The sequence below is a fragment of the Sceloporus undulatus genome, chromosome 4 (genome assembly GCF_019175285.1).
Source record: "Sceloporus undulatus isolate JIND9_A2432 ecotype Alabama chromosome 4, SceUnd_v1.1, whole genome shotgun sequence".
Taxonomy (NCBI): Eukaryota; Metazoa; Chordata; class Lepidosauria; order Squamata; family Phrynosomatidae; genus Sceloporus; species Sceloporus undulatus.
This window is the reverse complement of record NC_056525.1, coordinates 181,981,923-182,009,175: the sequence shown is the minus strand read 5'-3', so window position 1 is coordinate 182,009,175 and position 27,253 is coordinate 181,981,923. Positions and strand designations below refer to the sequence as shown.

Genomic DNA, 27,253 nt, shown 5'->3' with positions numbered 1-27,253 from the left:
CATATAATTGACAGAACTATGGGAAAGATAATTCATAGAATCATAGAGTTGGAAGGGACCACAAGGACCATCCAGTCCAACCCCCTGCAATGCAAGAACTCATAATCATAGCATCCCTGACAGATGGCCATCCAGCCTCTGTTTAAAGACCTCCATAGAAGGAGACTCCTCCACTACTCTCCAAGGGAGTGTGTTCCACTGTTGAACAGCTCTCAAAGATTATTACCAATGGCCCTGAGATTACATTTGCCAGTATTTTTAATACCCTTGGATGTAGTTGCTTGCCTTGATTATTACTATTATGGCATGGAAAAACCCTCTTTGCTAGGAAGGTTCTTATAGGACTAATGTAGTATATATGACACCAGATAAATTACTATTGACCTCATGTGGAAGTAAACACATGACATGTAGTCCACATAATTTTTTGCTGTGTGTGGTGGTTTTTCTCACTGCTGCCCTGATATCTGCAAATGCCTATTGAAAATGATTCCAGATGGTCTAGCTAATTAGGAGATCTGATCACAACTAGTTTGCTGTTTAGTTGTCTTTGGAAAACAATGCTTGTAATATAGCAAGGCATAAGAATTACATCTTTGACTGAAGAGTCAAGACACTTCATTGTTCTGTTCATGTGGGTTCAAATCAGTAATGTCCATTGATGCTGAGAATGTACTTGCAGAAATGAGATCAACCAGCTACAACCTTGAGCTCAGTAAATTTTTACTGGTAATGACCCATAGCAACATCCTGCACAACTATTCTCTGGTACTTTCTGTTGCGGTGCAGGGTGCTCAGTAGCCTTAACATTTATTGTATCATATCTGTCATAGATATGTTTTCCCCTATTGGTCATAGAGCATCACCAATCTTGCTTTAAATTTCCCTGTGATTTCTTGGTGAAAGAGGTCTCTTGTTCTTCCTTTTTTGATGTTATTTTGTATTTCTCTGCATTGACTATTATAGTAGTTCTCCTTGTCCCTACATACAAATCTCTGAACAGTTGCACACAGAGTTCTGACTCTATTTCTGTCACCTTTTACTTTTGCTTCTAGTCTATCCTTAAGTTCTTGAAGAGTTTTTTCTATCATTAATTGAGGCTTATCCTTGTTTTTTCCCATGACAATGCACCTGGCTCCATTCCAGGGTTCTTCTGGGTACCTGTTGGGCTTAATAGTACAAATCTATTTTTTTACATTATCTTTCCATTCTCTGGGGACGTTCGTGTTCATCATTGTATTTTGGAATGATGGTTGGTTTAGGAATAGTGATAATCCACTATTGTAAGAATTTAGTCTTCCGTTGTCAATTTGGGATGGTGTGCTTTCTAGTTTTAGTTTCATCTCTGCATTTATTATTATTATTATTAACCTTTATTTATAAAGCGCTGCATTCTACTTCATTATGCCATGGTTTTGTCTGACTTTCATGATAAGGTCACATTTTCTGTGATAATAAATTATATTTTTATAGTTACGGAATATATTTTAAAATAATTTTAAAAATGAATTATGTACCCAACCAATTATATAGTGTAACTGAAATTATTGCTTGGTGTCTTGTATTTTAGAAAGCAAGCTCTAAACCAGCTAATCTCACTGGAAGCAGAAATTGCAAGGTTACTTTGACTCAAGACATTCCCCAAAAAGGTTTGTTCAGTCCTTCAGCCTGTACTATAAAAAGCAGCCACAAGATGGAGCTTGAAGCCAAGCAACCAAATGCAGGTATTTTCTCTAATCTTAATTTACTAAAAAAAGATGAGAACCCTGGGGCAATGGAAGGGGAAGTTTATAGCAAGGAACAATTGAAAACTTCAAAAGGATCTGCACTGATGCTGAACTCAAAAGAGTCTTTTACACTCTCAAACAATTCTACAAGAAAAAATTCCACCAGAATCATACCTATTTTCAAAGCAAAGCTGTTGCAGATGGATAGGCATACTACAAAAGGCACCAATGGAAAGAAAAAGCAGAATATTTCACAATATTCACCAAAAGTAATGAAACCAAACATGGCTGCCAAATTACCTCTATTCAAGTTGAATCCAGTCCAGCTTGACAAATCACTACATGATGCTTCATTAAGTAATATTACAAACAGAAGTATTGTTCAGACCCAGATTGGGAAAAATAATGTAAAACCTACTAAACTGACTTCAAAAGAGAAAAATCAGAATGGAGGATACCTGTCAAATGGTGCTTTAACTAATAGAGACATTTTGGGTAGTAATTCAAGTAAAATCAAACCCAGAAGATTAAATTTATCTTTGACATCTGCTAGTGATCAGTCAACACACCATGCATCAGCTGCCAATCAGCATTTGAATAAACCTGCAAATCTCAGCATAAACCATACTGCCCTGATCACTGGCTCAAAAAAAACTCTGTCTCTGCATATCTCACTCAGATGTGGATGAAAATAACTCCACAATATTTCAGAATCAAATACAAAGTTCAGCTGAAGAAGCAAAAATGAATGTGTACAGATTAAGCAGTTCAGTGCGCAAGAGGGCACAAAAAGGTGGAGAACAAAAAGAATCAGTAAGACCATTAAATCAAGATACCACCAAGACATCCAGTCATCATTTGCAATTCAACTATAAACAGGTATAATAAACAATAGAGGTATTTAGGACAGATCTTTACAAAAGTTTCTCAAGCTGATTCAGGCAAAAGGTTAGAAATCATGAGGAAGCATTTTGTTGTGTGAGTTTCCAAGCCTATTTGGTAAGTACTAATTGTGCCATTCCAATTGTGTCATCCCCAACTGCCACTGGGGATTAGTTTAGACTGTGGGTGGCTGCTCTGTGGTCTATAGGAATCAAATGTGTTTAACTAATGCAGCTGAGCCCCATCCCCCAGAGAATGGTCTGAATACACATGCTGATATTTGTTGTTAACTGTCATCAAGTCAATTTTGACTATGAATGAGACACTTTAAAATCACCCTATCATCAACAGCCCTACTCAAGTCTTGCAGACTCTGGCTGTAACTTCCTTGAGTCTATTTATCCATAATGCAGTCTTCCTCTTTTCCTACTGACTTCAAATGTACTGTACTAAACATTATTGTTTTTTTCACGTGAGTCTTGTCTTGTGACCAAAGTATGGCAGTCAGTTTAGTTGTCTTGGCTTCTAGGGAGAACTCCGGCTTGTCTTGTTCTGAGACCCATTTATTTGTGTTTTTAGCAGTCTAGAATATCTGTAGAACTCTTTTCCAGTAACACATTTCAAATTAGTTGAGTTTCTTCTAATCAGTTTTTTCACTGCCTATCTTTCACAACCATACATAGAAACTGGAAATACAATGACATAGACGACCCTAAATTCTTCTAGTTCCCAGTCAATTACGCTTAAAAGTGCAAATCTATTTTTTTACATTATCTTTAACATTATCTTTTTTTTTTTTTACATTATCTTTAAATTCTACAGGTCTGTTCTTCAGTTTTTATTTTGGCACAATGGTTGGTTTAAGGTTCTTCTTTAGCTTTACTCAAATTTTTGATAGTAGCATTTCATGGTGTGTGGCACAATATGTTCCTGGTCCTGTTTTTGCAGACAGAATGGAATTTTCCATATTCTTCTTCCATTTACTTAGTCTATTTGACTTCTATATTGGCCATCAGTGATATCCATGTATATAATCACCTCTTTGACTGATTAAAAATGTGTTTGTGATAAACTGTTGGCTTGACAAAATTCAATTGCTCTTCTGCTTCATATCTGGAAATTTTCATACAACAATTGATTCTGCTCTGTTTCCTACTTTTGCATTGCAATTGCCTGTGATTAACAATAAGTCCTTTTTTTGGTGTTTGATCAATTTACTCCAGCACAGAATCTTTCTATTTTTTCTTCTGCCTCTGTAGCTAGAGCATAAAACTAGATTACGGTTATATTTCAGAGGCTTTTTTTCTTCAGCCAAAAAAAGTTTATGGAAGTGGGATTGGCAGACCCTGGCATTCCCAAAGACTGCCCAGAGTTTCCTGTGAACTGTAGCATTCCCACTCCTTATCTAAAACCTATACTGTTGTACTGCATTTTTTCCCCCAGTTGGTTCCAGGAGCCAAGCGAAGGTAAGATAGGAATATCTTCTGATTAATGACAAATGAAAAATTATTATTATAACCAACTTCTGCTAGCTTAGAAGTATGACTGGTCTAGAGAATTGAATGATGTGAGCAGTTGAAGGATGGCATCTCAAATAGCTCCCATGTGTTTTGGCTTTTTCTGATGGTCCAGAATATTCCGTATCATACCAAAACCAGTACCTTTAGCAACTGAGCTATCTGTTAAATCAGAGGACTAGTCCTAGAGAAACTTTTATTAAAAGTGGTCCAATAGGAGGAGATATCACCTTAACTATTTTGGATTCAATCTCTCCTGTTGTGTATACATCCAGATTCTTTATTGAGGTGTAGTGCTTTATTATTTAGGGATAGACTTACAACAGCTTTTCTAATGTTTATAATACAAATAGGTAACTTATAGAGGCAAGTGTAATTTGCTCCTCTCCAAGTACAAGAAAGTTAAAATTCTGTAGTTCAATTATCATGCTATTTATTATAAATGAATGTCAGAATAACCTTTTAAATTTTTATTTTAAGATACTAATGTCAAATGAGTCTCTCCATTGTGAAGATATGAATTCATGCCAGATTTACTCAAAGTCAGAAAGGTGCTTGATATCTCTACCAAATAAAAGTGGCAAAAGACACCAGGTAAAGGTTGTATATAAGACATTTGAATGAGTATGTGAAAGTAAAATTCTGCATAGTAGAAAATAAAATAAAACTCATTAAGAAGAGAAGTTAATCTAAAAATTGAGTATTTATTCATTGAATATTATACTTCCATTCTTTTCCCCATATTCTTTTCCCTTTGAAATTTTAATTTTGACTGAAATATTTGGTTGGCTCAAGTCCTTCAGTTCTGTGGTCTCAAATATTAATAGTAGTAGTAGTAGTAGGAAATGGTGGCTCAGCTGTTAAGATGCTGACTCTGACAACTGCAAGATCAGCAGATCAGCAGTCTGAGTCCCAAATTCCACGTGACAAAGTGAGCTCCTGTCACTAGTCCCAGCTTCTGCCAACCTAGCAATTTGAAAGCATGTAAAAGTGCAAATAGATAAACAAGTACCTCTTTAGTGGGAAGGTAACAGTGTTCTGTGCAGTCATGCTGGCCAAATGATCACAGAGTCTACTTTGACAACTCTGGCTCTTTGACTTAGTAACAAAGGTGAGCACTGCCTGCTACAGTTGGACATGACTTGACAAACTTGTCAAAGGGGAAACTTTTATCTTTACCCTTTAGTACTACTAGTACTATCACTACTATATTTAGAAGGACATTTCAAATATTTGGATGATGAATTTTGGTACTTTATATAACATAGTGCCTCAACATTATAACATAAAATATGTAATAGATTTGTATAACATTTGGTAACATAGCTGTTGGCTCAGTGCTACACAGTACAAAGTGGTTTGATTTTCTTAAATGTAAATGTAATTTGCTTTAATGCTTTAACATGCTGGCAGGAAGACAGCATAAGTTATTCAAAGTCCAAGAAACTAAGAAGCAGTAAACCACCAAACTCAAAAAAGGTATGTGAACACTAGAAAGTGTTTTTCCCTCCCAGTTAGTATGAGAATAATTTAAATTCAGACAGTGTATCTCATCTACAGTAGGCCCTTGATATCTGCTGTGGTTTGGTTCCAGGAACCCCAGTGGATACCAGTATCTGTGGATGCTCAAGTCCCATTAAATGCAATGGCATAGTGAAATGATGTCCCTTATATGAAATGGCAAAAATAAAGTTTGCTTTGGGAATTTACATTTTTATATATTTTTTCAAGCTATGGATACATGCTTGAATGCATGCATTAAAAATCCTTAGATACTGAGGGCTGACTGTATGTCCATTTTGAAAGCCAAGACTTCTATTTCTTTGTTATAAAGCTACAAAGCACCTTAACTTGGAGAAAGATGAAATTTAAAATTTTCATTCCCAGTGTTCAGACCTTGGTTTGATACTGTCTTTTGGCTTATAAGGAAACATGCCAGTTTTAGACTTACGTTGACAAGTATTCAAAACTATAAACCATTCTTTGTTTTTCCATGAAAACTGGTCCTTGGTTATTCTCTGCCAATAAAAAAGGAACCTTCCAAGAATGGGTTATCCTCTTGTGTCAGTCAGGCAAGGCAAGAGATCTGTTGTTACCCGCCTCAATCCCCCAAAGGGAAGAGGCGGGATATAAATAAATACATTATTATTATTATTATTATTATTATTATTATTATTATTATGTGATCTAAATTAAAGTTGTTTTTTAATTGAACCTGCAGGTCTGCCTCCCACCCCCAGTTCTTTAGCCACCCCTTCACCCAGATCACACCTAGGCTCCTCTGCTGTTTCTTGGAGTCTTAAATTTTATATTCTCTTTCATGTTTTCTTTCTTTCTACCTTAGAAAAAAGAATCCATCAGTTCTTTCTCCCTTTCTCTTAAAATGTGTGTTTCATTCTCTTAGCTTGCATTAAATTGTGATCCCTTAAATTGTGTTTTTCTTTACCCCTCCTTTTGTTGCTTGTAAGATATGGGAAAGGTTTCTGGGACACTGGGAAAAGTCAGTATCCTCTTTTGTAGTTCCAAATCAATGACTAAGCACTTCTGTGATTATAACGACTTCAGTGGCCATGTCTGTCCATGCTTCTTCCACAGTCTCCTTCATTTCTAGAGCTGCTATGCTCTGGATTCAGGATCTGTTCAACAAACTTAATCTAGATGCAAAACTCTTGCCTTTCTCCACAAAATAAGACTGAAAATGGCTCACAACAAGATTGGGAACAACAATAATTCAAATTCATTTATCAAAACACAAAGATTAAAGACATCTTTTAACATTTTAAAATACACAAATAAAGACAAAAAAGGATCTATGCATTAAACATTCCTTCCTCACCAACCAGTCAGTCAGCAAAACACTTCCAGAATAAAAAGGTCTTTGCTTGCTAGCAATAGGACAGCAGGATAGAGAGTTCCAGAGCCTAAGAGTAGCCATCAAAAAAGCCTACTCTCTTGTTCCCACCAAAAATGGCTCAGAGAGCCGTGAGTCCAAGAGGAGGGCTCCTCTGAGACCTCAAGGTTCAGGTAGGCTCATATAGGAAAATATGTCCCTTCAGATGTCATGGACCAAAGTTACCAGCACTTTGAATAAGTCAGGTAGCTAGTAAAACCATTGTAACAAGGGGGTTGCATGCTACCAGTAACTGGTCCTAATCAACAGTCTGGCTTCAGTATTCAGGACCAGTTGAAGTATCCAAACACTTCTCAAAGGCAGCTGCATATAAAGCACAGTATAATAATCCAAACAGGACTAAATAAGACATGCATTGCTATGGTCAGATCAGATACTTGCAGCAATGAATGTAATTCTGCATTAGCTGTAAATGAGATGTGCAGAGGCACTCCTAGAAATCATCAGAACCTACGCATTCAAGTTCAGGGCTGAATCCACGAGTACACCCAAACTGAGTTTTCATGAGCAGAGTAATCTTATACATCATAGTTGTAATCTGTGATTACAAATCTGTCATCTGTCTCTAGACTATCTTTTGAAGATGAATTAAGTTTCATTGTGTTCTCCCTCGTCCAGTCCAGTACTAATACCTTGACTTAGACTAGAACAGCTTTTTTTAGATTGAGAAAAAAAAGGAGAATGTGGGTACTCATTAGCATACTGATTTAAAAGTGAGATGATGATGATGATGATGATTATTATTATTAACTTTATTTATAAAGCACCGTAAATCTACACGGCGCTGTACAAAACCAAGTAAAATCAAGGATATAAAAGCCTGCCAATGGCGTACAATCTAAAAGTTAAGAATTACAACAACAAATATTTCTAGTATGTATGTTTATATAGATTTCATAGAGCAGTAAATCATGTTTGACATAAGGTGGAAATAGGACAAAGGAAGTATTTATATACTTATAAGAAACAAAGCTTGTCTCAAATACTTTTCAGTCTTTTAAAAATTGTCTGTCTCAGACAAGACACACAAGAATAAGACAGCTCTACTTTTTTCTGACTCATAACCTTCAGTCTAATGAGTACTGTTATCATCGGTTTGTCTCTCTTCTATGACAGAATCTCTCTCGCTTTTGTATTTGAAAGCTGCACTTTTTGTATTTGTATTATATATTGTAAAGTATTTTCTGCTTATGTGAGAATTTGTTTTGAAATAATCTTTTGTTATTGTAGGAGCTGTAGAAAACACAGAAGAACATTTTGGCATCTGCCCCAGAGCAGTAGTTGTTATTTTGCTTGTTTTAATCTGCTTCTAAAGATACACTTTTCTATAAATGATAAACATTGTCATTGTACCTTTATGCCAGTGCAAAATTGCAAAAGACTAGGACAAAACATGTATTAGGCTTCTTTTCCACCATTGAGAGCAAATACACATTTCTGTGGTATAAATCAAAATGTTATTTTACTTAGAAGATTTTGAATAATTTATCTATTTTGTTTAACCTTTCATTTAATAAAGTTTGTTTGCTCCAGCAAATGCCTTTCTTTTTGCGTGTGACTAATTTTTATCAATACATGAAGTGATAAATGAAAAGTGCATTTTCTGTTCTCCCGTTTGTGAAGTGTAATGGACCTGTCATTTGGTATTAATGGAAACTCCTGTTAATACCAAATGGTAGGTCCATTACAGCTCATGGATGGGAGAAGAACGGAATAAGTGTGGGGTGTGATAAGCTTTCCCTGATCGCGCAAATGAAATGGGGTAAGGAAGGGAGCAATACACTTTACTCCCATCCATATCCTCTGAGTAATAATCCCCATAGACAGTGTCCACAATCAGCCAATTTAGCATACTAACTCACAGTATCTGTTTTCTAGATGGAGGCAATTGCTGATTAATTCACAGAACAGAAGTAAAGAGCAGGTTCAGAAATAGGTAATACTGTATCACTGTGGAGATTTTTTCCCTGAGCTGGACAAAATGGATGTTATCGCAAACCACCATGCCCAGCTAGGAGGCATTGCAAACCCAATCTGGACTTCTCAAAAAATGGGGAAGTCCCACTTTTTGCAAAGTCTCGATCGGGTACACGATGCCTCTGAGCTGGGCATGGAGGTGTGCAATAACATCCATTTTTAAGCAGTTTACGCCAGCTCAGGAGGAAAATGTGTGTGATAATCTCATATGTTATGTGTATAGTGTGGTCATTCTTTTGCTTGCTGTGACACTGAATAGTATGTCTAGTACAGACTGATATTTGAGATATGCCAAACACTCTGATGTATTAATCTTACTAATGTAAAGTCTAACTTATGCTAATTGGTTCAACAAGTTGTCCTTTTGACAGATGACCTAATGAAAATGTGATTGATTGTAATATTTTAAAGCAATAATTGAACAAATCGAAATTCATATAACAATCTCATATGAAAGTTACTGTATGTAAGCTTGTAAAATGTGGGCTAGACAAGGTAACTGTTACATGGATTTGTAACTGGTTGACCGGCCGAACCCAAAGGGTGCTCAACAATGGCTCCTTTTCATCCTGGAGAGAAGTGACCAGTGGGGTCCCACAGGGCTCTGTCCTGGGCCCAGTGCTATTCAACATCTTTATCAATGACCTGGATGACAGAATTGGGAGCATACTTATCAAATTTGCAGATGACACCAAATTAGGAGGAATAGCTAATACCCCAGAGGACAGGATCAAAATTCAAAATGACCTGAATAGACTAGAAAGCTGGGCCAAAGCTAACAAAATGAAATTCAACACAGAGAAATGTAAGGTATTGCACTTAGGACGGAAAAATAAAATGCACAGATATAGGATGGGTGACACCTGGCTGAATGAAACTACGTGTGAAAGGGATCTAGGAGTCCAAGTAGACCACAAGTTGAACATGAGTGAACAGTGTGATGCGGCAGCTAAAAAGGCCAATGCAATTTTAGGCTGCATCAATATATACTGTCTAGATCAAGAGAAGTAATAGTGCCACTGTATTCTGCTCTGGTCAGGCCCCACCTAGAATATTGTGTCCAGTTCTGGGCGCCACAATTCAGAAAGGACATTGAGAAACTGGAGCGTGTCCAAAGGAGGGCGACAAAAATGGTGAAGGGTCTGGAAACCATGCCCTATGAGGAACGACTTAGGGAGCTGGGGATGTTTAGCCTGGAGAAAAGAAGGTTAAGAGGTGATATGATAGCCCTGTTTAAATATTTGAAAGGATGTCATGTTGAAGAGGGAGCAAGCTTGTTTTCTGCTGCTCCAGAGAACAGGACCCGGAACAATGGATGCAAGCTGCAGGAAAAGAGATTCCACCTGAACATTAGGAGGAACTTCCTGATAGTAAGGGCTGTTTGACAGTGGAACAAACTCTCCCGGAGTGTAGTGAAGTCTCCTTCCTTGGAGGTCTTTAAACAGAGGCTGGATGGCCATCTGTCAGGGATGCTTTGATTTGGATTTCCTGCATGGCAGGGGGTTGGACTGGATGGCCCTAGTGGTCTCTTCCAACTCTACGATTCTATGATTCTAAGGAAAAACATCTGTCAAAGATTTGCAGAACAACCTTATGCAAGCTTGCTGCAAAGAAAGTTAAAAGGGACTCTATTTCAGGGAGGTAGATACAGGATTGCAGCTCTACGACAACATAAAATCAGTGCATCTAGCAGAAATCTGAATTAGAGTTTTCCTCCTTGTTAGTTTTCCCTTATAACATTAGCTTTCTCCTAAAAGTAGGTTACAACATGAGTTTTAATATGTGACATCATCTCCCCTACCTGGAGGGATCAGAGCTTGGAACATTTGATGTAAAAATTAATTTGATAATGTTGAATGCTATAAATTGAGAAAGTCATTTATCTCCAGAGAGCCAGAATGGTGTTGCGGGCTACAGCTCTGGAAACTGGGGTCCAAAACATGTTGCAGAAATAATCCAGTTTGAGACTACTTTAACTGCCCTGGTTAGGGAATTCTGGGAACTGTAGTTTTGTGAGACCAATATTAATGAGTAAAATCATTTAACTGATTTGATTATCATCGACTAACTCATTATTCAAACCCTTGGCTTTCAGGACAGACCAAGGGATTTACAAAGTTGTTATCATTGATCCTAGGTGCACATTTTATTATTGGAACATATTCAAGAGTGCTCTTTTTGTCATGTTATAGTTATATATAACATATAGTTATATATAGTTATAGGAAACCTAGTGAGTTGGCCCTATTGTGATAAAAAAAAAACATCCAACAAGTCGATAACTTGGCATGTTAATCAACTAGTTATTTGTAAATTCTGGGAAGGTTATTCCGAGATGTGCATGTGAACACAGACACACAGACACACACAAAAGAGACAAATCCACTATGCTGGAAGTAATACATGCCAACTGCAAACAGTTTCTCCTGAGACTGTCAGGTCTCGCTTGATTTCTTCCTTTCTGTACTATTATTTAAAAGAAAATTAGACTGTGCATGGAAGTTTCCTCAAAACAATTGGTACAGATGTCAAAATCGTTTTGGATGTAATTTCTTACCATGGTGCATTTTCTTTTCTGATCACACTGACCATTTAGAAAATGTTTAATCTGAGCAAGTTCTCAAACCCAGCACTTCCAAAGGCAGGGCCAGGTTGGTCATGTTGGATAGTGTGCAGTAAATGGAACACAGGATCTTGCAACACTTTAAAATCTATTGAATTTACTGTGTCATAAGATACTGTGGACCAAAATCCATTTCACTGGATGTTCTGTATTGTCTTTTCTTGTAGTGTAAATTACAAATTCTATGAGATCCCTTTTTTTTTTTTTTTTACTAAATTAAAAGTGCCAGTCATAAAATGTCTATGTGGGTGTTTATGAAGGGTAATGCTAAACTGGCAGCAATACTGTAAACATAGTACTGACATGGGAAAATTGAGAGATCAGAGGAAATGCAAAGTGGTGTTGGTTCTTGGGATCCTCATTTCTTTATCATGCAAAGTCACTCACAAGTATTTTTAAGCACAAGGGATGGTACAATAGTGCCTCTCCAGTACTGGCCCAGTGCCAGTAGACTTATCTCTGCTTACAAATAAACCATTGTCTGAAATGATTTCGTTCCTTTGTAGCAATGCAATCAATTATTTTCAACAGCTTAGAGAGCTACCTTATATTTCATTGTCTTCTTAACCAAATAAAAGGTTACATACTAACATTTCATGTATTTTATTATTTTTATTAAGATAAAGCTTTGTTACTTCAGAACAAATGTTATAATGCCTTTTCTTGACTGAATAAGATTTCTTATTCTAGTTTGAGCATTAACCTTGAACAATTTTATTTTTATTCCATCCACATTGCATTCAAAGGATACACACGCTGCCACACAGAGAGAGATGACGGCACATACTGAATATTTAAATTAAAGATGGTTTCTGAAATATGCAGAGCATGTACAAAGGGTGAAAGAGAGGGTTCATACTGGCTAGAAACTTTTGAGTCAGTCTTTGTTGCCAAATTGCAACTTGCTGGTGTATGATCTATAATTTCCATTTTGTATCTTCAGTCCCCATGTCATAATATATCACACACAAAAATGGATTTACATTCATTAGAAAAGGCTGCCAAAGTCTAATTGGCTTTAATTGTGCTGCAGCAATTAAGAACTGACTATTCTACTAATTAAACAATTGCCTTTTGTTTTAAAAGGATAGCAACCCTGTCTTGCAAGTTTTCACTGCAATTAGCATTATGAAGTCTGAAGAGAAAAGCAAAATGTTGTAAATGTAACAGGAAAGCACTTTAACAGTTTTAATGAAACTTTATGCTCCTTTTTTAAAACCTTTGTGTAAATAGCTCCACCAAATTAAATGACAGTATTAATGTGAGATAAAATATGGATAGCCCTAACCCTTTCAGACAGCTGTCTAGGGTGGATTATGATGGGGTGCCAAAGGCCCTCTTCTGCGAGAAAGAAAATAGCCCCGGCAACTTCCACCTTCTTTATTCTTCATGTGTATAATCAGGTCATCAGATATGCTGCTAGCTTATTTTGTTTCCCAATACTTTAAGGCTGCAATGTTTAAAAAAGATGTTTGTAATATTGGAATGTTGATCTAAGAAATATGGGCAAATAAATTGCGATGAATTTGAATCTAAAATTATGGTCAAATATATGGATTCCTAATCCCTTTCCCTCTTTTTCACAATGTCAAACAGGTGGTTTTTGAGAAGTTTGCCAGATTGTGTTGTCCCTTTCCTCTTCTGTTGTTCCTATTGTTGTGTGCCTTCAAGTAGTTTCTAATTAATGTTCTGCTAGGGCCATGGGGCTTTCTTGGCAAGATTTGTTCAAAAGAGGATTGCCATTGCCTTCCCCTGAGGCTGAGAGAGTGGGACTTGCCCAAGGGCACCCAAAGGGTTTCATGGCAATCAAACCCTGGTCCCCAGAGTCATAGTCCAACACTCCAACCACTACGGTACACTGGCTCTGTAGTCCCCATCATATTGATGAGAATACACCCACCTGTGTTGGAATAAATATGGACAGTTGTTTGACTTCTGCAACCACTGCTTTTGGTCATCTCTTAAAATCTTCCCTTTTCAATTACACCTCTTTAATACATCAAATCAGTAAGACCCAAAGCAGTATTGCTAGACACCAGCATTTTAAATGTTCTTTGCATATAGATGGAATTAATCTCTCATTGGTAACAACTGCTAACCTCCATGTTGCAACACAATGAAATTAGGTTAGATCTCCAACTGTTTTTGCCTTTAAAAAAAAGCTAAATCTTCAAGGGTGGGGAAGACTTTCTTCATTTAGCAAATGACATATGTCAAACTTGTTCATGCATCCCTATAGTCTAAGGATAAGTTCCTGAAGATGTGGTTTTCTTTCCTTAATTACATAGGCTCTAAAGAAATCATACTGAAAACCAGAATCCTTGAAATCTTTCTTTTGTAATCACCTGTAGTCTCAACTGGCATAGGCATAGAGAAGTATGCCATACTGTACTTTTGATATATAGCTGACTCCTTCTAGGACTTCTATATATACTTTGTATGTGCATAGAATCCTTCATATACCATTGGGCATGCTTTCAAAAGCAAAATATTCCCAAGCAAAGGAAATGTGCCAACCCCCACCATCTTTATTACCCAAATGATCCATTGAGTAGTTCAGAGCACAAAGAGGTGTTCTCTGCACCCCATCCATGCACATCAGTGCTATGTAGAACTGAAAAGATCCATGCCATGGGTGCTGGATTAGTCAGAGAGGCTACTGTTCCTACCTGCAGAAATGTTGTGCTTGAGTACCAGGATCCTGAAGTCCAATTCTAGATCTTGTGTGTGTGGAACAGACTATGATACAACTGGTGCATTAAGCAAATATTCCATTTCTTCTGACTGTGGTTGTACATAATCAGAGACTGCACTCCTCAATGACTGATATATTGGACAGCCTCCTTGACCTCTATGTGGAAAACAATTTGCATAAGGAAATTAGAGCAATTTTTGTAGCTTTAATGCAATTGTGGGCTCATCTGTATCACTATTGATTTAGTCATACAATTTGCCTAATGTCAGGTCATTTTTAGCTAGTAATTCTGGTTTCATCTTTGTAAAACTACATGTAAGGTAGCTGTAATTTAATAAATATACAAGTTCATGGTGGGGGGAAACTCTTATAGACTAATGTTATTATTTGTATTAAGCCTCAGAGTTTCTTGAGGGAATTGTTGCCTTTACTGGCAGAAATACACCTTAGTTTATCCTATTGATTAAACGTTAGCTGATTGAATTTTGGGTTTGCAGGACTAATGAGATAGTCTCTCTCTAAGGTGTTTTAAAATAAGAAAAAGGAACAATAATCTTTGGAGTCTACATGCTTTTCTTTAATTTCATGTGAATGCACAACAATAATGGGAATTATGCGGTCTATGATGTGTCCACTTCTCCAAGATATTTCAAATGCAATACATTTGACTTTCTTTAGGTTACGGATCTAGCAACATTACATCGATCACTATTTAAATAAGGAATTGTAAAACAATCATGTTGATACTGGGTACTTACCATTACCCAAAATGTAATAGAGCTTGTAGAGCCTCCACTGACAGCTGCAATCTATCTTTAATTTGTTTGGGGGATGGCTCTGCAAGAGTGGGTAACATATGCAGGAACCAAGCACCAACTACTGATAATAACTGATAGAGACTCAAGACATGGGAGACTACATGAACTTTTATTAGAAGAAATATAAAAGAACACGCATACTAGAGTAGCTCATTCTCTCACACAGCATACAGAGCTAAAAAAAATAAAAGTGAAAAGGGACAGCAGAGTTTGCAGGCTTGATAAGGGGGGTATAGCTACCTATTCTGAAGAGATGGTCCACAGAAAGCAGGAGTGGTTTAAACCACATGGCTGGAGGATGCAGGTTCAGGGATGCAGACAGGACCAGAAAAAGGAATAGTGACATAGACTGAAGTCTGAGGGCAACAGTCACCATACAAGTGGTGGTGGTGGTGGGGGGAATGCAGCAAAAAGACTAAGTTTGGGGGTGCTATTTATACCTTCAAGCCATCCCAAATCCATAGAGGTTCCATGGGGACTAAAAGCTTGATTGCCCCTCAATGGAACCCGAGAATGTTTCCAAAGTGGAGGGGATATATCTATATCTATATCTATCTATCTATCTATCTATCTATCTATCTAGCTATATGAGATGAGAGGGGTTGATTTTGATCAATGATGCTTCATGGACTTTACAACACTTAGACAAGATCTGGAGTCCCCAGGAACAAGAGAGCAGGAAGTATTATTTGGGAATACCCCAGAGATGAAAGAGGGATTCCACTCTTGTTTGGTCTGGCAGAAATCATTTGGCTTTCAATTTTTGAGAGAAATGTGGGGGGGGGAGGGGGGAGAGGCAGTGTTCCTCCTGCAAGTTCCTCCATCCTCACATCTTTCCACATGGTCTATGTGTCCTTCGCACTACCTATTCTGGTGCTATGTATGCCAACACAGACACATCTGCTCAAGTTGGTGCCTAATGTTACAGCAAATTATAACTGGATTAATAAATATATTAGGGGACGTTTGTAGGCTTACACTACTAAATGTACTTAAGGAATTATTAAACAGAATTACTTCCCCTTCTTTCCCTCTTCGTCATCAATATCAGTGTGTAACAGTATGCTTTTTCCACATCTTGTCTTGACAAAGCAGCACATTTGTACGCTAATCCACAGTTTCACTATGAAGTCCCTCAACAGGGCAAAAGTGGCTATCAAACATCTGCTACTGAGTTGCTCTTAACACAGTCTCTTGATGGCTGTGCGCCATTTAAAAAGCATTCAGTCTATGAAATATTGGAGGGGAGCCACCATCCCATGTAGATCAAGAGCATGAAATGGAAGAGGCCAAAAGGAATAGGAAACGTGGTTTTCTGCCTGGAACGTAATATCAAGGTAGTTGGCCTCTATAACTTGGTTAACATTTCAAGGGTCATGAAGGGTCTTTTTCTCCTGCTTCTTATATTTCACAAAGTATAATACCCTCTTTAAATTTTTTGTTGAAAGAACATGATTTCAATCTTCCATCTCGCAATGAAATTTCACAGTGGACATGGAAACCGTACCATTGAAGTAAAACACATTCAAAATATGATCTAGCAAGTAACTAAATCCATGTAGTTCTAATGGAATGCAAAAAGAGAGACTCTCTTGGGACACAGATTTACTCTTTCTCTGAAGTGACTGTGATCTCTACCTTCCTGCTTAAACATTATATTCTATACTTCTTCTTTTCAAGGTTCTGCTAGGTTCACTTACTATTCATTTTAATCATTCTGCTAGGGGGGAAAACTGGCATTAGAAACAGCTACTATTAATTTTAAGACCAGTCATGCCAGAGGAAAGTAGCTGACCTTTGATACTACCAAACAGAGCTTTCAAGGTAAAAATAAAACATTAAGAACATTAAATTTGTATACCAGAGTCTCTGGAAAGTTAGCCTCTTTATAAGAGCTGGGAATCTTCACTTAACTATGCTGTTCCAAATGTTTTCTATAGGGAAGGTGATAAAAGTCTGTCTCATCTGGAACTGTTGCACATTTTTAATACTGCATATTATAGAAGTAAATTCTCAGTGCAACAACCCAGCTTCCTTTTTAATAATTTGTGCAAGCCTTCTCCACTAATCGCCACACTGTATTTGCTGGGATGAAGAACTCACAAACCATTATTTCCTATTGCAGAAATAAATAAATACATAATAAAATATTCATGTAATAACCATTTAAATTATTAATGTTGTTTATTTTCTTAATTAAAATGGTTCTGCGAGCTTGGTAGCTCAGTGAAAACAGGGAAGCAAGGTGCTGTGTTACTTCACAGCATTTGGTGGATGAAAACCTACAGTCAGTTCTGGATGAGGTTGCACCTAACCCCCCCCCCCCAAAAAAAAATAGGTACACAGTTGGGGAGTTCTCCTTGCCCTGGCACTATTTATCAAGGTTCAGGTAGCAAAAGTGTCTAGGAATAACTTTTAGCAGCATACCATATTTTATAAGGAGCCCAGCTAATGCAGTGGTTAAATGCCGATACTGCAGCCACAACGTTGTGAGTTTGGTCCCAGGGCTCCAAGGTTAACTCAGCTTTCCATCCTTTCGTAGACTGGTAAAATGAGTACCCAGCTTGTAGGGGCAATTGGCTTACACATTGTGAACTGCTTAGAGAGTGCTGAGTTCAAGGATAAGTGGTATAGAAATGAAAATGCTATTCCTATTGCTATTGCTATAATCATCTGCCCTATATGGTAGAAGCACACCTTGTCTCATTTACACTTGCGGTGGTTGATGTCTTACAAAACAACAAGACAGCTTTGATGGGTCACACAGATTAATAGGTGTTACCAGAGCTTAGGAAAAGTTACTATTTTGACTGAAATTCCCAGAATTCCTCAGCCAGCATAGCCATTATGGGAAATTATGGGAGAGACAGTGGGATTTGCAGTAAAAAAAATTGAACTTTTTCTAAATCTATGACTAAATCTATGACTGTAATTTCCTGCACAATCATATGCCTGTTGCAATAATAGTCAAGAATAAGGGCCACTAGATTTCTATGTTGTTCACAGGCGTGTTGATTCTCTGACAGCCATTTGCCGTTTTCTTTTCAGGGGCTGAGTCTGTGAAGTTGTGCTGCCATATGGGATGCTCTTTTTGAGATAGCTTGCATGGACTTGATTTCTATGATCACTTCAAAGGAAATTTGTGTATCTCTTTGAGATCCCTTATTATTTAATTTCTCAACACTTCAGTCTCGAAATGGCTTGTTTTAGACCGAAACCCAGTACTTTCCCCTCTCCTGTACAACTGGTTTGTGAACTGTGTTAATGAGCAAGGCTCATTATTCATGCTGTTCAGTAATGTTCCCATAGAAGCACAAATGAGCACAAATCTAACCAGTGCTCCTTTCCCCTTTGTTTCACACACCACCATCTGTTTTACCTTCCTCTCTGAATCTCCCCTGCATCATGTACACAGGAGAAATCTGCTATCACAAGTAATTAATGGAACCAGCTTTCTGTGAAAGGGAGTGAAAGTAGGGTCAGCATATATTTGCATAGACTCTAAAGAGCTAATTTTATTATCCAAGATAGTCATGCCAACAAGCAAGTGGAGTCTCAAAAAGAAGTACAGTCCCTTAATAAGCATACAAATTACTTTTCTCCCTTTGACTCTTTAAAATCTGGGTGGTTTTTTCCCCCTTTCATATTCACCAAGGATTGCCAGGTATTAACCTTGAAATGTTGCCTTCTCTTTCTAATGCTTGTGTAGGAATGAGAAGAGATATAGCTACAGAAGCTTCTGTTTACTCCTTGTCTATACCCTCGTTTTTTGTCCCTGACCACTGCAGCTATTTTAGCATGCACTAATATAAAAAGAAGCAGAAAAGCACAATCATATGCCTGTTGCAATAGTAGTCAAGAATAAGGGCCACTAGATTTCTACATTGCTCACATGCCTATTGATTCTCTGACAGCCATAGGAGGTAGTAGACAACCAGTAGTAGGAGGTTCCGAATCTTCCCTCTAGCATCTCTCCATCACCACCAGTTATGACCTACTGTAGGATCACAACTCAGATACTTCGGCATCCTGAGAAGATTCCTGGGACATCAAAGTCCATGAAAATGAAGTCAGCCCTCCTTGAGTCATCATAAGAATGAAGTGTTCTGGCAACCACTTTTCAGAGTTTCCAAGAGGAAGGAAGAACACCAGGAAATTATACATACGCTATGAAAAAACCAGGTAAATACTTGTATACTGTACATTGTTTGTATACTCACTTGCAGGCCATGATTCAGCTTTGGAAGTAATGCATCTCAGGCAGTTTACATTCAATAACCAACATCCACATAGATCTACCTAATTCAAAAGGGCAATCTAGTGAATGTGCAAAAATCAAAATGTATGTGCTGAATAAAACATACTACAATAAAGCTTCAAAAATGGTACACAATAACTAAATAATTGTTATGCAAATAATTTATTTATATTTTCCTGCCTCTCCCAGATGGAGCGAGGTGGGATTACAATCTGCTAAAATACATACAACAATACTTAAAATGCATATAAAAACACATCAATAAAATTAATAACAATCTTAAAACTAAGTTATCATCAAGTGGCACATATAGGTGATGATTGGTAAGTATGCCTTTATAATCTTTGTAGAAAATGTAAAGGGTGATCCAACTATGACTACATTAATATTTATATGATCTTGCCAGAAAATTTAAAATAGGAGCCCCACTTACATTTTTCATACATATTTTACAGAGGTCCCTGTAGCAATCGTGCTTCACAAATAAATTCAGATATCAACTACAATAGTTAGATGTTGCAATATATTCATTTTTAATCATATTTGGAGGATGGGGAGGGATAAAAAGATGCTAATAGCTCTGAGGAATAATATTTATGAAAAGTAAATATGTCAGTGTTCCTGTACTGCTTGAAAAGTTTGCATGCTAGAGAAGCCAGCTCCTGAAATGAAAAATGAATCAAGATCTGGAATAGAAAATTATATGGTTAGTGGGGTCTCTATTATAATATTCAGAAGCAATACTATAAACACTAGTAGGGGAGGAAAGCAATTGGCCAAGGGGATGAAAGGGGATGAGGCACCAAACTGTTGCATAAAGGTCAGATAGTAATGTGCACTACTAACATTAGCAAGCATTAACATTTCTCAGTGGGACGGTGCATTTGTGTCGACCAATCAACCCTCTTAAACCAATGCAAGTTTGATTTAATCTCTTAGAAGTCAGGTTCAAAAGCTAACAAAATTTTTATAAAGCTTGCTGAATTCTTTTAAATGCTAACATTATTATTAATGATGAAGTTAAAAGAAGAAGGAAGGAAGCTGTGGGAGGAGGGTTTACAAACACTTGAGCCATACAAAAAGAAAACACACTGCATTGTGTATCTGCTAGAATTACCAAGTTTAGTTGTCAATACAAAGATATTTCTAGTGCCTATCAAAATGCCCATTTCACTGAGGGACGAAACAGTAGTAGGTTCTCCAACTCAATAACAACAACAACAACAACAACAACAACAACAACAATAATAATAATAGATGTATTTCTAGCCCGCCCAATCACGAAGAATCCGGGCGGGTTACAACAATAAAATACAACAAATTACAATAGAGTTAAAAAATCAAACCCTAGACCTACCACCACCTCTTCCCAGTACTAAAACAGAATTAAACAGTAATAATATTAAAACATTAAAAACATTAAAAACATTAAAAACATTGAACAAACAAAAAAATAGGCAGAAACATTGGCGGGGGAAAAGATGAGGGGATAAGGCTGGATCCAGGCTCAAGGAGCCCGTTTGCCATAGTGCCCTTCCAGACTGTACCTATCCTTCAGTGCGGTGCTCTTACAGTCCATGCTGGAAGGCCACTATTTGATGTTTCCATCCTGCTCTAAATACTTCAGTGGAGTTGCCATCTCTTTGTACTTTTATCTTTGTTATATATAATTTTTTATCCAGAGGATAAATGAATAAAATCAGATATTGAGGAATGGGAATATAAAAAACCCATTGCAGACATTGAATCTTCCTGGACATCCATCTCAGACCTCAGAACAACATGCCGTGAACTAAAAACTACACAGAAATACGGGAAGAGAAACAGCAGAACTGGAATATAGCCAAAAATTCCAGTCCATCACAGTGGGTTGAACAGACACAATGATTTCTGGCACACCACACTCCAGCCTCATGACGGCTTTCTTGCCCAGTTTATTACACATCTCCTTTTGGGTTCCCAGCCAGCAAATACTACATTCCAATAACTCATTCCACCATTCATAGTGTGATCTAAAAATAACTAGCTAAATTAATAAATAATGCATTGTTGAAGCAGACTAAGGCCTAAACAGACAGGCCAAATAAACCGGTTTCTGCCTGGTTTTGAGGCAGGGCGTTAGATGACATATGTCTCGAAACTTTTCAGAAACGGTGCCCAAGTTGGTCGGGGGTGGGGGTGGGAACAGAGCTGAATTTTTCCGGCTTTTCTTGAAAATCACACTCACTCACCCACCCCACCCACCACACACACACACACACACATATATATATATGCCCTATGCCAGACCAATTCAAAGAAGTGATCTATCCTAACCCTAATTGTCCATTAAATGCCTCGACAGAGGAACGCATTAGAAAAGGACAGAACTGCCATATCCAAGCAGTGGGTGGCAATGCCCAAAAGTGAAAGTGTCACACCTCCAATGGATATAGCAATAGTAATAGCTTCATTTATACAGTATACCACTTCATACCAGCTAAGCAGTTTCTAAGTAGTTTACAACTGTAAGCTAATTGCCTTCAACAAGCTGGGTACTGTACCATTTTAATGACCTCAGAAGGATGCAAGTCTGAATGGAACCCCTGGCTAGTAGTGGAACTCACCACCTTAAGTTTGTGGGTGAGTGGCTGCAGTACAGGCATTTAACCACTGTGCCACCAGGGCCTTAACTACAACATACACAAACCAGACAGCCCAAGAGAGGGCATGAAGTGAAGGGGGCATGAAAGGAGGGCATGATTGGATCTTTAATGCCCTGGACTTGTGGAGGGTCCCAATGTGACTGTGTGGCTGATCAAAGGGAGCTGCCACCAATGGGATGGTGTCCTAGGGAGGAGGCAGTTGCCAGTGGTGGTGTGTTGATTGATGGTGTGCAGGGATGGTGAGGAGACAACAACAAAAATTACTCAGAGGCACAGCTTGATGCATTCCATGCAGTCGGCCATGTGTATCCAGGCTGGCTTGGGAGCAGCCAGTGTGTGTAGTGGGGGTTCAATTCAGTTTCAGAAAAAGCAGTTTCAAGCCATTTTTTCCTCCCCGTCTCTTTCAGCCCTTAGTTTACAAAACTTAAGCTACCAATTTTTTCTCTCAGTCCAAAGGTACTACAGGATCCTTTTGCAAGATAAAGGTTATTCATATCACCTTTAAAGTGGTTTTTATCCTTAGGTTTGCCAGTGTTCTCTGCCATTGAGTTCCCATATGTTGTTCGAGTTGCAAAGCTATGAGGAAAGACTTATGCAGATTTGTGACACAATTTTTCATATATGTCCCTAGTTTCCCTTACTGGAGCTGTGTAATTCTTGTGCTGTGCCATGTTTGTCTGCAATAGTTGATGCCTCCCAAAGAGGCTTTCATTGAGAAAGAACTGAAGACGGTAACTTCTCTCAGAACATTTTTGACCCCAAGGTTTGTTTGTTTTATTCCTTAAATCAGGGTAGGCAACCTTTGAGCCGGGGCCGGGTTGCTGTCCCTCAGACAACTGGGGCTGAAGTAAAATAAATAAATAAATAAAATTTTTAAAAATTAAATAATAAAAAAACCGGACAAATGTAGGACAACATTTTTCAAATGGAGGACACTTTGTTTAAAATAATGGAGGACATGTGAAAAAATTGCTGATTTTTAAAAAAATGTTATATAAATACATGTTTCTGAGGCTTCTATAGACAATTACCTCCCAAAGCCCGCGGCAATCAGTGGCAGGACTGGGCTGGGGCCGGTCCCAAGGCCGCGCGGGCCGCAGGTTGCCTACCCCTGCCTTAATGTAACAGCCCTCCTGAAGTCATTCTGGGTCTCCATACTGACAGCAGTCCAGAAATAAGACACTCCCCCCCCCCAGTATAATCTCATGCTATTGTCAGGAGGAGAACCCAATTTCAGAGAAGGCATCCCACCCATTCTTCTTCCGTGCCATGGTTCATAGTTTCCCCTGCATGGCTATTGCTCTACAAGTGAATACAATGTGAATTTACTCTGTATATCCTAATAGTGCCACAAAGCAGAAATTTATTTGTGGATCCATCCTGCCCAGTAACCAAAAATTCCATGGATGCTACGATACTGTAAGGCAGGATACTACAGTACATATTGATTTTTAAAAAATTTCTCTTTATGGTGTGAAATATGGATTATAACAATTCCTCAACAAGTATCCGTTAATCAAGTGATGTCCAGTTCTTTGGGGAGTAACTTCACTCAGAACACTTTTGGTCCAAAAGTTTGTTTTTTTCATTCTTTAAATGCAATATAAAAAACATGATACACAAAAAACAAAATGATGAACTTGATTTTTTATCTCCAGTACTGTATTCTGGGGAAGCCAGCAAGCAAACTTGATGATAAATTTATCACCTAAAGAAGCTGAAGTAAGTATTAGCATGGGCCAAATATATCATTTCTGAGTATATTTCAATTAGGACCGTCAGCAAATTAAAGGTATAGGACTGGATTACAAAATTTAGTCACAAAAAGACCAACTGAAATAGTAGGACTTTCCATTAGTTATAATAAATCTGAGATCTATTTATTCCAACTGGATTTATTCTAAGTGTGGACTAAAGATGGATCCAATACATCTGGCTTCAGTCTGTATATGTAGATACAAACATTGTGGTGGTAACGTGCTTTTCTTTTCCATGATCTGGAGTTCAAGGCTCATGAAAAATAATAATGGTAGAAATGCAAACAAATGAAAGTTTAAGGTAGGCAGTAAGTTCATGTACGTGATAACACTATTTTCTAAGAGATAAGACATCCTCAGTTGAGCAACTGAGTTTCAAAACACACTGCATAAATAATCCAGTTTGAGATCGCTTTAACTGCCCGGCTCAGTGCTGGGAATACTGGGAATGGTAGCTATTGTGGCAATTATACCTTAAGGCTAAATGTCTCACAAAACTACAATTTCCAGAATCCCCTAGCATTGATCCAGGACGTTAAAGCAGTCTTTTTTGCAATATATTTTTGGACCTTCATCAACACATCAACATTGTTTAACACCAAATAGATCAGTGATGAGGAGAGTCCAACCTAGGGATGGAAAACTGTGTGTAAGAGTCACAAAGATCATTCTTTTTCTCTTCCCCTGCAAAACAAGGAATGGTGTTATTGTCGTTGTTTGATGGGAGTGTTTTTTGTCTGTATTGATCAAAGCCTCACATTTGTGAAACACTTTTGTGCAATAGCTTCTGCCTTGTTGGTGGGCTTTCACAAGTTAGAACAGGGGTAGGCAACCCTTTTTGAGCCGGGGGCCGGGTTGCTGTCCCTCAGACAACTGGGGGGGCCGAAGCCAAAAAATATATAATTAAATATTTTTTAAATAAATAAATAAGCCAGGACAATATGTAGGACAAACTTTTCAAATGGAGGACACTTTTAAAATAAAAATGGAGAACACACGAAAATTGCTGATTTTTTAAAAATGTTAATATAAATGCAGTTTCGTGAGGCTTCTATAGACAATTGCCCCCCAAGGCCCGGTGGCAATCAGCGGCAGGACCAGGCTGGGGCCGGTCCCAAGGCCTCGCCAGGCCGCATCTGGCCCACGGGCCGCAGTTTGCCTACCCCTGAGTTAGAACAATCAGATAGGATGTTTGCATCTACTTCATCAATCAGGTAGTCCTCCCTGTGTTGGTGTGAGTCTATGCTTTGCTTCACAAAGCAGAATAATAGTAGTAAACTATGGGAATCCTAATTGGAAAAGAATCCTAGCCAGTACTAGAATTTAGACTGCCCCTCCTCCAAGTTTTATAGTGGAATAGCTTGTCCTTCTCACTGGTCCGCTGCTCCAGCGTGAAAAAATGGAAGTCAATCACTCAAATAAACAACAGTGAAAACAGAGTACTGGAAGAGACCGAAAAACACAAATATACCAGTATGCGAAGGATCTTATAGCACCTTTGAGATTAACTAGTTGAGCAAAAGAGTTGTAGCATAACTTTCATAGACATGGTCTTTTGTCAGAAATGGGCTGGGGCATTGCCAATGTCCCTTTAAAAAACTCAAGAGATGGTGTGAGTGGGATGAGGCTCAGTGGGAGGAGAAAGGAGAGGTCCCAGGTTTCTTTTTTAAATTTTAATTTTGAAAACTGATTTTTTAAAAAATTGATTCTTTTAAATATTTATTTAAAAACATCACATTTTACCAAATACACATATAAGCTATGTATGAGTAATAAATGTAGGCTGTGTATATGATACTGATAATTTAAAGGTTATTTTGCTAGTCATTATGTCAAATTATGACCATTACATTCAGTGATATATTGGGATTACATGTATGAGTAACATATTACAAAAAATATTACTAAGGATTTGTATGGTGTGGTATGGGTTTCTGTGAGCTGCCTCAGGTGCCCTTCTGGCAGAAAGGAGACATACAAAGGAAATAATAAATACATAATAATGTCAAGGGGGGGGGGTGCCCATGAGTATCACACAGGGTGACACCAACCCTAGGTCATGCCACTGAGTCCTTGCACCAATTGTACGAATGCAGTCTGAGGATGCATAAGATTGCAAAGCTGATGCCTCAAGTTATTTGCTCAGTACGTAGGGGCTGTGCAGACCGGCATCTTTGGCCAGCCTGGGGGCGAGTCAGGGCATGCTGTTACACACGCAGTCCCAATTGTGGCCCTCAGCTGATGTGATGCAATGCACCACACCACACTGCGCGCGCATCACAGCGCTGTGGGGGCTGTGGTGAGATAATGCAGCACCAAAGGAGGACCATAAAGCTGCGGTACTGGGGGCAGGACGCCCGTTCCAGGGTGCAAAGAGGAGCCACTTTTTGCTGTTCCTTTTTTGTGCCACGGAAAGCCAGATCAGGGCCGTAGTGTATGGTTGCCATGGCCTCACTGGCAAAGATGGATGGCTACAGCCGCCCCTTCAGGGCAGTCTGCACAGCCTGTTAGACTCAAAGATGCTATAAGATCTCTTTGGCAGATGGATATTGCAGACTAACATGACTATGTCCTTGAATCGACAAAATGCCAATCATGGACATGAAAAAAATTCAACCCCAAACAGCAATCAGCTCACTTACCCTCCTAAGATCATAATGTCTGTCTATATATAGGTTTATGTTTCTTTTTGGCAAGACGTTCCATTTTCAGAACATCATTCTGTGCTTTTAACAATTTCTATCCAATTAATGATACTAGGTCCTCTAAGGCTTGACATTAGCTTCTTGATGTGCAGGGAAGTGGTCTTTCCTAGCTTCACCCAGAGATGACAGAGAACAAAGCCAAGGCATTCTGTCTTTAAATCTTGTGGTTTTACTACTAGAAATATAAACCTTCCTCTCCAGACTGAGACTCAAACAGTGTGGATATTACGGTTATGCTCAGGGGGGGGGGGACTCAAAACAGGTTTCAATGAGAAGAAACAGCAACTACTTTGGGCACAACATAAAACAAGCTTCCTCTAATGTCAGAATCCTTGAGGTGGCTCTATGTTAAACTACATTTTTCACTCTCGTAGCATCAAATGCTTGCTTCTTCCTGCGTTTAAATATCAGAAGCATCTCTCTGTCTCAAGTACAGCTGAGAAGAGATATCCATTGCTTTTGCTGATGCAGATTCTGAGGACATTAGGCCTATGGACCTCACTAAGCAAACTTATCTCTTACTGATAGGGGTGGCCAGAAGTCAGGAATCTCCACCGGGACAAATGTAGGACAACAGTTCAGATGTAGGATACATTTTTTAAAATGGAGGACACGCAAAAATTGATGCTTTTTTTAGAAATTTGTATAAATTCATGGTTCTTAGCAGAATCAAAATGGGGACATTTGGGCATTATTCCTAGACAGATGGCAGAAATGGACTTTCCTTTCTGGCCAGCC

At 38.2% G+C, this 27,253-nt stretch overlaps 1 protein-coding gene across 1 annotated transcript in view; it reads left to right on the top strand.

The window, feature by feature from the left end:
• Nucleotides 1-8,567, top strand: part of C4H18orf63 (chromosome 4 C18orf63 homolog) — a 30,709-nt gene extending 22,142 nt beyond the window's left edge. Inside the window, 5 exon segments of the mRNA XM_042466140.1 lie at nt 1,571-2,383; nt 2,385-2,606; nt 4,607-4,720; nt 5,540-5,605; nt 8,268-8,567. Of these exon segments, the coding sequence (XP_042322074.1) occupies nt 1,571-2,383; nt 2,385-2,606; nt 4,607-4,720; nt 5,540-5,605; nt 8,268-8,276 (1,224 nt within the window). The 3' untranslated portion in view covers nt 8,277-8,567.
• Nucleotides 8,568-27,253: the final 18,686 nt, after the last annotated feature.